Source organism: Archocentrus centrarchus, chromosome 14, assembly GCF_007364275.1.
Source record: "Archocentrus centrarchus isolate MPI-CPG fArcCen1 chromosome 14, fArcCen1, whole genome shotgun sequence".
NCBI classification, from domain to species: Eukaryota; Metazoa; Chordata; class Actinopteri; order Cichliformes; family Cichlidae; genus Archocentrus; species Archocentrus centrarchus.
Genome location: NC_044359.1, coordinates 13,440,537 through 13,453,170, shown reverse-complemented (window position 1 = coordinate 13,453,170; position 12,634 = coordinate 13,440,537). Strand labels below are relative to the sequence as shown.

Here is a 12,634-nt window from a genome sequence, read left to right as displayed (position 1 = left end):
CATCATCTCCACTTTCTCGTAACCAGTGGTATCCACCAAGCATCTTCAGGTATCCCTGCATTTGCTGCGTGCACTGTTGCAGCGGGAGCAGCAGAGGGCAGCGCAATCACATTGTTCCTCTCAATTCATTAAGCTCGTCAACTTTCACTTGCCTTTACTTCACTATCATTAATTCCTGTTCCTGTTCTTCCTGTCACTTGCTTTTTCCCTCCTTTTCCCACCCCTCCTTCTCTTTATTCTGTTTATCCCACCTCCCTCCCTCTCTCTTTTACTCTGGTGTTGAAAGGAATTAAATTACCCAGTAATGTCAAAAAGCCCTGGCAAAACACCGTGATGCAGCAGAATACAGGCCACTGTGTATTGGCAATGCACAGTGTGTGTGAGATGCTGAACTATAATGACTTTGTCATCTACTACTCTCTTTCTCGACAAGAAATGAGATATAGTTGGTGTTCGCCTCAGATATGCACTCCTCTGTTGCCAGCGTGAAAACTACCAGCCTAAGCTTCTTATATATCACATTTTTTTGTACAGATTCTTCCCCATAATAACTGCAGCTCTTTATAGGTAAGGTTTGGTGCAATTAGTGCAGCGTTTAATGGCACAAATTCACAGTGTTCAAAAACAAATATGGAGGTCAAGTTGGGATGTCAGTGCCCTAAAACTCTTACAGCCAATAAAGGAGGGAAAGTAGAGCTAGAATAATAATAAAGAAAACACACACACAGACACATTATGTGCAACAACAGGTTATAGAATAGATCATCCTGGATGATGCAGCTTCCCAAAAAAATAATAAATACAGACCTAAGCTGCAGTGTCATTCATCTTCCTACCCATAACCTAAAAGACAGAGCTATCTGTGAGTGTGTCAATGCGAGCTGATAAAAATCTCCTACTTAAAGCTCTGCTGCTGTCACAGCAGAACTAACAGGATGAAGAAGATGAGGGGAAAGCCGTCTCTCTGTGTCGCTGCCCCACCTTGGGATGAACAAGCAGATCAAAACACATTGATGAACCACTCACCGCTGTCAGCACTGTAGAGGGACCTGGGAGCTGAAAGACAGAGCAACAAAGCAGAGGGGTCATGAGAAAATATTTTAATTTCATAAGTTTCACGCCCTGGAAATGTTTGGTTTAAGCCCCCCCCCCCCCCCAAAATGCATTTCTTTTAATGATTTACAATGAGAACTTGCCTTAATAAATACTTTAGTGGAGGGACTTGTTTCCCAGAAAAGAAATGATAGGAAAGAACAGAATAAAATACTGTTCAAGAAAAACACCAAGCTACCCATCTACCATTCACTGGAAACACTGGGGGACAAATCTTAAGATGATCTGTGGGATCTAATGAGGACAAGTTTTAAATGCAATGGAACAGAAACAGGAATACATCAAACTACTACTACTTCTTTTTTCAGCTGCTCCCTTTAGGGGTCACCACAGTGGATCAGCTGTCTCCATCTCACTTTATCCATAGCCTCATCTTCACACCAACATCTGCATGTCCTTCCATGAACCTTCTCCATGGTCTTTCCCTTCTCCTCCTTCCTCACATTTCCATCTTCAGTCCTTTGCCCAATAAATCCACCATCCCTCCTCTGCGCATGTCCAACATCCTACTTATCATATGATAAGTAGGATTCTTAAGTATATACTTAAGAATTCAGACCTTCTATTGTATATAACTTCAAATACAGAAGTTGTAATGCTGATTAAAATATTTATCAAATGAAGAAGACTCCATATTAAAAGTAATGCAAAGATATTAACATTTGGCAAAATACAAATCGGACAAAAACTTTTACAATAAGCCACGAAAAAGACATAATGTGCAGAGTGTACGAAAACAAACGCGTAGCTGAGGTTAATACTGGGACATAACCTGTTTAAAAAAAACAAAAAAAAAACACTGGCAATCAGGAGATGCTCTTCTTCCTGTTCCATAAAACCGACTGCTGTCATTTTTGGTCCACACTGATCTTGCGGTTTTCTGATCCCTTTTTGTCTGAGCAAGTACATGCATATTAGTTGCTGGGACAACATGAATAGATGCAACACTGTGTTAAGTGGAATTAATAAAGCTACCACATGGTAAAAGTATTACTTTTCAGTGGAGAGGATGTAGGAACGCCAGCTGTTGTGGGAGATATCTATAAAACATCAGCTGTGTGAGAATATGTCCCGAACAGCATCGGCATAAAGGAATAATCACCACGAAGACCTATGCATCACATAAAAAATGAATCACCATGTGCACAGGCATGCAGCATAACACATTCGTGATAAAAATGTATATGCTTACAGCACATATCCACTGCACTTTATAATTTTAATGGAGTTCACTGCATCATGAGATTTTTTGCAGTTATTTTATTCAAATATAGGTAGACAAATAAGACAGGAAATACGTCTTTCCCTTTTTATATTTGATTTTATCATAATGATGGATTGACTGACAGAGCTTACTAGTGACTATGGGTGCAAAATGCTTCTATCAGCATGGTAAAATAGTTGCTTTGAAAACACTAGCATGTTTAGCAGGCATAATGTGCTTAGTTTAGCATGATAGCACGCTAGCAACTGCTAAATTAGAAACTGTAAGTAAAGCAGAGGAAGATGTGAGCAAGTTTTTAAACTGTATAAACAATGCTTGATTCAAATCAAAAGCACTGAGCTGTTAACTTTGTATTTATATACTGTAGCTACTTTTGTACTAATCTGTATGCAGCTGCTTGAGCTAGTATCAGACAGAATGGCGTTTAACATAAACTTAAGACAGTTTGCATCACTGCTGAAAGTGAACTGATGAATTTGGAGGTTTAATCAGGATAAAACAAAAACCAATTGCGAAGCTCTGTTGTTTTCTAGTACTTGCTCATCAACTTATGATCAGCACAAAGTGAGGTTTTCGCCTGATGACTTAAAGTCATCACTGAGAAAGATATGAATGTGTTTACCAACTGTCATCCTCTGGTGACCATGAAATGTCATAATGTCATGGCCATACCACCAACTGATGCTGCGATATACTGGACCAAAGTGACTGAGTAACTAACTGATGGACAGACACTGCCCTCCTTAGGGTCATGCTGCTGGTGTGGATAAAAATGGACTGAATCAATTCAGTGAAATGAAACGTGTCTGTTAGTTTGTAGCGGTTCGTGTCACTTCTAAAAAATGGTGGACATCCCATTTTGGAATTAGCCTCCTCTGAAGAACAGATGAGGGTACGCCTGTCAGGATTTTCTAATCAGTATAATAACAGCAGACACCATAAACCCATAGTGATTACGCAGCACTGAGCACTCACATTATTCATACCTCCCTCCCTCTCTCTCTCTCTCTCTCTCTGTGACCTCCCTGTGGACAGAGCTCATTTCCCTCTTTCTCCACCGCTCTCTGACCCTGATTTACTTCTAAAGCTTCATGTCGTACATCTTCTCTGAACAGCTCCAAATTGCTTTAGCTTCTGATTCTCTCTCACCCTTATATCGAGTCAGTTTCTTTAGTGTTCACGCCCCCCCATCTCTTCTGCTACAACACCCTTTCCTTCTTTTCTTTATTCCTATTCCACCCCCACCACAAAAGACACGAACGCACGCACACGCACGCACACACTCTTTTTTTTTCCTGTTTCTGAGTCTCTCCATCTTTGTCTCTCTGAACACAATGAGATATGGGATCAATTAAAGAGTTAACACATAAGTGTAAAACCCCACCCACAGACTCAGACAGCAACAACACCCACATCTGTATTGTTCCAGCTATAAAAGTAACTATATTTATTTTCTAACATCAAACCTTCAGTCACCACAGCCTAATCAGAATCATCCTAAGCAAAACCTAATTTGTAGCTCCTGAAGCCTCAAACCTGCAGTTTTTAATACAAAAAAACAAACAAACAAACCATCCACTAGCCATACAGCGGTGAAAGCCAGGGGATCAATCAAGTTACCATGCACATAGATAAAATGATGGAGTCGAGATATTTTCTGAATAACCTAGAAAGTTGACCTCCTCCTGCTCTTTAATCAAGAAATCATGATTTATCCTCCGGAGACCATAAATAGAATAGTTCATCAGTGAGATATTTCAGGCTAGAACAAGTGGGGGAACAACCAACAGACAGACTGACTTATCGACCAACACTGTCATCGATATGAGGAATGCTCGTGGCTTTGCCATAAATAAAAAGTCAACCATTTGAATCTCATTGAGAAATCTGTTTTTCAAGAGAACCCCAACCAGGAACTTACAACACAATGAATCATCTTCTTCTTGTAAACACATTGCATACACACACACACACACTTACAGCCATTAAGGGAGCCGTATCCCAGATTGCTCAGCGCCTCCTTGCTGCTACAGCGGGAGCTGCGTCTGCTACCCCACGGGTCATTGTCGTGACAACCTGCTCGTGCCTTCATCTCCTCCTTCAGGATCAACCTGCCAATTCCCTGCATGGAGTGAAGGCGAGAAGAGCAGAGGAGAACACAGAGAGAGAGAGATGGGAAAAGAAGGTGGAACAAAAGGACAGATAGATGGAGAATTAAGAGTTGATTGAGTGGAATGGGTGCATGAGTTGATAGATGGTGATGGAATAATACAGGATAAAACACAAGGAGGGATGTGAGGACAAAGAACAAGAGAGGAGTACATGGGCATCATTTTATATCATGTCAAGTGGGTGAGGTTGGAAAGAAGCATTTAATTAAGTGTCTCATTAAATATTAACCCTTGCTTAAAATATAAGAGGAAGAAGCAGGAGATGCTTTTCTTACCCTGTTTATATTATGATTGAGTCCATCCTCCTCTCCTCCAGATGAAAACCTCCTCACCCTGGAGACTAGACAGAGAGATGGAGGAAATGAAAGGTAAACGAGAGCAAGAAGGAAGACAGAAAAAGTCATTTGGCTCTCTGGGTAGTCTTTACAGCTGAGCGTACAGTTTGTGCATTGTAGTAAAACATGCTGTCACTGTAAATATATGGTGTTTTACCTTTTGGAGAGCCAGTATATGGGTAGTAGTTGGAGTTTGGGTGATAAATGCTGTTACAGTTTGGGGTGGAAAGGCGATTGGAATTGGTGAGGTTCTCATTGGTCCTACTCTTATTGGCTGATGGAGAGGTTGATATTTCTGACAGAAAGATAATCAGAGAAAGAGAAACTGTCAAAGATTTTTTTTATTAAAGACACACATTGAGCTTTTGATTGATAGAAAAATATTTTTGTCCGAGGATCTGAGGCCGAATTTCATGCTTGAAATAACAACAAAGCAAACAGAAGGGAAAAGTCTACAAGAATGAAAAGACTTAAACGTGTTCTTGTTTAATGAAAATGTCTTTTCTACCCCCCAAAATGTTGGCTTTAAAATGATTTTCTGACCAAAGCCAGTGTGTTTGCTCATGTGTGAATGCTAGAGAAACAAGAGAGATGAAGTAGTGCATATATTTACAGAGAGAGGAGAGTGCACGGTATGGGAGAGGAAAGTAGGAGAAGAGAGGAAACGTATCAAAAGCAGGGAAACAGAAAATCAAAAAGAGGTCAGAGACAATGGGAGGGGGTGTGATATAAAACTTGTCAGGGGTATAATGCAATGATGCTGACTGCGAATAAAAAATACTGGTGTGAAAAATATACAAAAGACTTCAAGGCATTATACAAATGTTTAAAATGTGTGTTAAAGCTGAAATCTCAGAAGCAGATTAGCTGAAATTTTGACTTTTATTTGACAGTGTGAAGAAAAAAAAAAGTGATTCAAATGAGATGTTGAGATCATCAGTCATATCAGTGATTCTTTCTGTGGTATATCTGCCAATTTCAAAAACTGGCTCTCAGTTACCAGAAGTTATCCCTTCTGGTAACACAGCCAAAATGCTCCATCAGGAAAAAGCTTGTGTTTTTGATGAGCAGCCACACTTTATATTATAGTACCAATATAAAATATATTTGATAATGGTATTTTGCCTTAATATGAAAACTGCTCTGTACATGATTAATGGTTTGAATGTAAATCCACACAGCCCAGCACACAGACTGCTCAACAGGAGGGAAAGGCTTGTCAGCACTTTGTAGCGCAGTGTAAATCATGCAGAGGTCTTTCAGAAGAACTGTAACTCTGTTGGCCCTGCCATGTGAGCACAGATAGATCACCTACACACTAAGTATTTTGGCACTGCTTCTCTCAGTCTCACCTTTTGAATCACCAGCTGAACCTGTAATCAAAGATTTGATGTGGCTGCATCAGAAATGGTATCAAACTTTACATCCACCTCAAGTCTGCATATCTTTACAGCCACGTAACCTTAAAGTAACTTTATCAGTGTGGTGTGTGGGGAATGCTACTGTCATAATTAGGAATGCACCAATCCATCAGCGCTGACTCTGATTTAGTATGTGCATTTTCCCCAAAGTCTCACGAGGTAGCATATGGCTAGAATGCTAAAAGCTAAGTAGGGTAGCCAGTGTGACTGGGTGAAACGTGATTCGGCCATGTTTAGGTCAATCTGGGAGCTCATCGGCTGGTCTGGTGTCTTCAGTTCTGGTTACTTTTGTATTCTGGTTTCTGTTTACATCTTCAGTATTGGTTTGTATTTACTTCTTGGTGTTTCAGTTTAGTACAGCCTCGCAGGTGTCCTTTTGCTTATCGTTAAATCTTCGCCTGGCTCCCATTTGTTACTTCTTGCTTTATTTTGGTACTCCTTTGTATTTAGTTTTATTTCCTCCTTGTATCATTATCATTATTCACCTGTGCCTAATTTCCCCTCAGTCCTTGTCACAGTGTCTGTTTTTGCACTTGTGTCTTCCATGCCTGAATTATTGGATTCCTGTATGGACTTCTACCAGTTTAAATAAAGGTGTGTTTTCACTTTATTCTGTTGCCTTAAAAGTCTGCATTTGGGTCTTCCTCCTGCAAATACCTGACAGTGAATATGAGAAGCACAGACAATGGCTGCAGTGGTGTCATGGTCCCAGATCCCTGTTTTGACTTGAAGGTTAGTTTTTCATGTCTCTTCTTATGGAAAACAGTCAAATAGTCCAAAAATTGACCCCTGCCTCCTTTTCTTTGACTTTGATGGAAAATGTCAAGGAAAAGTGTGTAGAAGAATTTATGAGGAATTTATGAGGAACTAGGAAAAGAGAATCTTAGCACTCAGAATCTGACTATACTTACACTGGGATTCATTAAGAATGTGATGACGGATGTCTTACCTGTTGAAACTACAGTGCCGCAGAGCTGGACTAAATTACTTCACCCAATGTATTATTTCATGAAGGGCATTTAAACAAGAACAACTGCTAAAAATATATTTATATATATATCTTCATCAAAAAAGCTGGAATTCTAAAATTAAATAAATCTTCTTTTCTTTTTTTTTTCCTGCCACAGAGATGATCCAGTAACTCCTTTCCTCCGGTTTAAGGCTTTCTGTGAGCAAAGTAAAATTCCCTCCATCCTTCACTTCACTGGAGCCTATCCCAGGAAAAGTTAATTGATAATCCTTAAGGTTGGCAATACAAGACATAACTAATACAAATCTTAAACACACTGATATAGTTCATATAAGATAAAATGTTGATTTAGACCGCTAATATAAATCTATGCTCTTCACACAAGGCAACACCTGCAGCAGTGTAATGTTGACAGATCACCCGTACAGCAAGTCATGGCATGAGTAGGCTTTTATTAGAGTGAAACAGTGGTTGAAATGAGGTGGAATTAAAATGGACAACACACAAATGTTAACTATAAGTCACTGTCAGTTTTGTTGATCATTTTCATGGACGGTCGGTGTTACTATGAATAGTGGAACAGCATTATCTCTTTTCCTTTCATAAAGGCAGGTCATAAGGGAAGCACTTACTATTTAGAGAACTTGAACAGCTCTTATTATGGCTGCCAAGCCATCTGCCTTTCTTCTTGACCAATAACAAGTCCTTGTTTGGCATTTTGTTACACTTGTTTAAATTTTAAACAAGTTTAAAATTTAAACTGTTGCCAGAGTACAGCTGATGGCTTTGAGATTGTATTTTGAACATGCACTCCTCACACAAACTGCCAAACTGCAGCTGCATCAAGCCTGTGTAAGGTTCTAGAAGAAACGCTCTCACTTATTCTGATGAACATGGGGATCATGTGACTGGACAGGTACAAAAAAGGCTTTGAACAGCACATTTTGAGCAATTAACCAACCTTGTCTCTTGTAGATGGGTGGTTTTCTATAGATGTTGGTTTCCTCAGAAGCTGAGAACAGGAAAAAAAAAAAAAAGACAAACATTCAAATAAGAGGAGAAGTGAGACCTTTAACTAGTTCTTTAACAAATTTCTTTTGTGCAATTACACAAAGTTACTGTACTCCAAACCCACCCCAGAGTGTCTACAACATACAAATATTTTCAGAAACTGAGAACAAGTGATGCATAAGTTACTGCACAGAAGACATTTCTATCCCCCCAAATCAATAAGATGATCCATGTGAACTCTGTTCAGAGAAAAGCAGCCACTAGACTCTGCCCACCTTCACAGAGAGGTAAAAACAGAACTGCAGATGTGATGCAGTGATATCCTCCCCAGAAAATGCTCCATCTCTATTTCCTTTACTCTTGTTCAACAAGAGTAAAGTGGCAACCAGATAATTCACAACCAAACACCTTCCCTTATAGGAGAACTGTGACTTCTCCTCCACTGCATCCCAGCTGGAAGTGCCAGCTGCCATTTACATCTCCACCCTCCTAAAAAGTAAGCCTTCACACTTTAACCAGTTAACTCTTGCAAAGGGAGTGCTCTTTCAGTGACATTTGATGCTACAACATGTGAAACTGCTATGACTCGTAACAAACAGTCGCATCATCGGCATCAGCAGACAAGCTGAGTGATGTATGTGAATCTGCAGAAAAGGTCAAGCCTGTGAGACCCCATCTAAGCTGATTTAAAAGGGGCTCAGTGACAACAGCATATGGCATGCCACATAAAGGACAAACCTGCCTAATGCCTCTCTGTACAGTGGCTGGTTTGCTAAGTCCTCTTATCTTCAACAATATAGTAGCATTTGAGTACAACAGCTTAACCCATGAAATAAACCAAAAGCTTCAGACAAAGACGATCCAGGTTTTCTTGCTCTAGAGACAAAATACCCACATTTAGCTCTTGAAATTGTAACTCATGAATTAAATTGTCCAGTAGTTTGAGTTCTCTGATATCATAAAACTGAACATTAGGAATAAATGCATCCAGATAATCCTTTATTCCACATTTAGCTATTATTTTATAGTCTGTACAGTGAAGTTAAGCTGGTCTCCAATTTTTTTTTTTTTTAAGCAACTTTAGAACTGCTCCTGTGCAGCTTTTTCTCTGTTGGTATTGTCCCCGGGGTTAAACGGTCTTTAAAAACTCCACAATTGCCTGTGGTCTGAGCTCTGCAGGGAGTCATTCAATTCCTGAAGCACAGCCACAACTGGGCTACTGAATGGCAGTAAAGATCTGCTCAAAGGAAAGTTTCTCTTCAGCCTAGGTAATCCCTCCATCCACACAACTAGCATTCACAGTTCCCTGCACTGAAAAGTTCACTGTAAAGCCCTCATCTGTGCTTGATTGGTTCCTCCATCAGGATTTTTCAAATCTGTCAAATTTGATTGGGCCATCTATATCATTAACAAAGATTCACAAGATTTCTGGTTCTCTTACTTTTTTCCCAGCTTTTGCTGATGACGATCCTGTCAATGAGCAACTAAATCTCTCTGTAGAACTCCTAAATACTGTTTATTTCTGTAGTTCATGTGCATTTGGAGTGCTACTGAGAAGAGGTTCTAATTTGTTTTTGCCAGCTCCCACCATTGAACTAATGATCTGAAGTGATTTTTTTCTTAATCTCCACTGACTTTAGAAAAAAAAAGACTGACAGAGGTTCTCTGTATGTGAATATTAAATTCACTGCTGAGGGTGATATTGTGGCTCTAATCAATCTATTATCAATAATGTCATTTGAATCAGTCAGATGGGTGCGTGAAGTGCAAAGGTGTGAATCCAAATGTAGGAGGCAGACTTGAGTAACAAAGAGAGCCTTTTATTCAAGCTGAAATCAAAATCCAAAATTTTAAAAAATTCAAGAAAAAACAATCCAAGATGTGGCACAAACAGAAATGCAAACTAAAACAATAGTAAATAACAACAATAACAAAAAAGAGATCAAAGAAGGTACACATAAGAAGAAAAGAAAAGGAATATGGCACTATACACACTGTTGGCTGACGGGCAGCTAGAGACAGGTGAGGAACGAGGCACAGGTGAGCGCAATCAGGGGTCGACTTAGACAGGAAGTAAAACTAACACAAGACACAAAAGAACGCTACCCTTCAAAGTAAAACAGGAAGCAACCCAAAAGACGCATGCTAAACTCAGAGAAGGAGACTCACATTGACCATGAAGACACAGACAAGGGAACACTGAGGATGAAGGACAGGAAGGCGATCTAACCAGGCAGCAACAACTCAACAGAAACTAAACAAGAACCAGAGCAAATAATACAGCAAGAACTAATCCTCAGAGTTACTCCAATGATAATGAAATCAAAGCAGGAAGCAAAATCTCGACCTAACAATAATCATGAACTTCAAACACTAGAACCTTTGGGTGTCTGTCATGGCCATCCAGAGACAATGATGGAAGCCTACATCACCATCCTCATCTAAAGAATCTGTCAGAGCGACAATCAGCTTGTTTCTCATTAAGGACTACAATGCTCTGAAAGCGTACTCAGGGGGTTTGGTCAAAGTTTGGTGCCTCAGTGTGGGATGGAGACCATCATCCTGTTTAATGCCTCGATGCTTTCATAACAGAAACCAAAACTCAAAGTAGACCCCAAATCAACACAAATCCGTGGAACAATGGCAAGATCCTATCTAACCTGCGATAATTTTAACCAATGTATACTATCTGACTGAACTAAATCTTCCTCTCACAGCAGTGAGGTTATTTTCTACCATCACACAACAAATGTGAAGCAGACGGTGGGTTTTGTTCATCTTGCTGTCTATTGCAACCTTCACGATGCAGGTGAGCTAGTGTTCCACTGTTAGAATTTATCATTTAATTTGTTAAACAGTCTGAGATGCTCAGTACCACAATATTGAGCATCAACTGTGGTGGGTGTTTTTCTCCCCAGAGAGGGGCACCATGGGTGTAGTACATCACCCCCTATTTTCACATCAACAATTAACAACAATTCATGAATTAAACGTTACTGTGCAAAGAGTAGTTAAAGGTGAAACAACACCAACTGCCTTCATGTACTCACTCCCAAACTCCCAGCATGCAGTTCTGAAAGGAGATCAGAGTAGCTAAATAATCTGGCTTTCCTTGTTTAACTACACCTACCAAATTAGTTGTATACATTTACAGTCTTAAGCATGACATAATCTGACAGAACAGGTGACAAACTGGTACTGCAGAGGTGTTGCCTTGCATCCATACAACCTGACTAACATGCCGAGGTTGATTAATACAGCTTCCCGGGCTTAATACAAGGGGGGAAAAACAGATGGCACAGGAATAAAGACGAGGGCGGAGAGCAATTAAGGGAGAAGCAAATGAAAACATAAAGGGAAGAAGAAACAGGAAATTGAAAGCACCACAACAATATGCCACAGTGAACTAGAAAAGAGTTCAAATCTGTAAAATAAAAATAAAGAAAAAAAGAAGAAAATATTTCCACTCTCACAGTGTTCCACCAATATGACTAAGTTTGAGATTTGACTCCCGTTGGGTTAAATTTGTATGCACTTGTGATACTCTGAGGCACTTTGGATAAAAGCATCCAGCAGATACATTTTGCACTATGTTGAAAGCAAGCAGGAAGTGGTGTTTCAGGGCTGGCAAGGAAAAACAGCAAGAGGAAGCACAAAATGAGAAATGGAGTGGGGACAGAAAGAGTGAATGATGGAGGGAAATCAAACACGCAGCTCACAGTGAGAAGAAGAGGCCTTTTACAGTGAAGGGAGCAAAGACAAAGTGACACATTCAGGGAGGAGACAGGCATTAACTTGATAAAGTGGAAAGTTAATGGGCTCTTAAAATAAAATGAACCAGTATTTGTAAGATGAAAGCACTCATATGGTTTACAAAGGCTTCAAAACACTATGGCAAAGTAGACAAAGAGAGCCCACTGGACAGAGAGAGGAGGATAATGGCATTTTTATGGTTGTTTAAAACCTCATTAAAATAAGTTCAAAGGCAAAAAAGCTAAGAGACATGATGACAACAATGAATGAATTATAGTAAATTGTGTTTTTCATTTGTTCCTCTAGTTAGATGCACTGTATTGCCAAACGTATTCACTCACCCATCGAAATCATTGAATTCAGCTGTTTCAATCACTTCAGTGGATCAGTGGATGCTGAGGCACATTCAAAGTGTGCAGAGGTCAACAACTTTGTGCAGAATCAATCTCTACAGACCTCCAAACTTCATGTGGCCTTCAGTTTAACTCAAGAACAGCACATAGACAGCTTCATGGAATGGGTTTCCAAGGCCGAGCAGCTGCATCCAAACCTTACATCACTAAGTGTGCACCAAGTGCAGTGGTGTAAAGCACGCCATATCAAACTCTATGGATTAAGAATGGGATGTTATTCAC

The 12,634-nt window shown here is 39.8% G+C and overlaps 1 protein-coding gene across 1 annotated transcript in view; it reads right to left on the bottom strand.

The window, feature by feature from the left end:
- LOC115791967 (actin-binding LIM protein 3-like) overlaps positions 1 to 12,634 on the bottom strand; it is a 62,283-nt gene that overhangs the window by 6,206 nt on the left and 43,443 nt on the right. The window contains exons 14-18 of the mRNA XM_030746275.1: positions 8,197 to 8,247; positions 5,002 to 5,139; positions 4,785 to 4,849; positions 4,319 to 4,460; positions 1,027 to 1,056 (exon numbers count right to left, since the gene is read on the bottom strand). Of these exons, the coding sequence (XP_030602135.1) occupies positions 1,027 to 1,056; positions 4,319 to 4,460; positions 4,785 to 4,849; positions 5,002 to 5,139; positions 8,197 to 8,247 (426 nt within the window). The remainder of the gene's footprint in view (positions 1 to 1,026; positions 1,057 to 4,318; positions 4,461 to 4,784; positions 4,850 to 5,001; positions 5,140 to 8,196; positions 8,248 to 12,634) is intronic.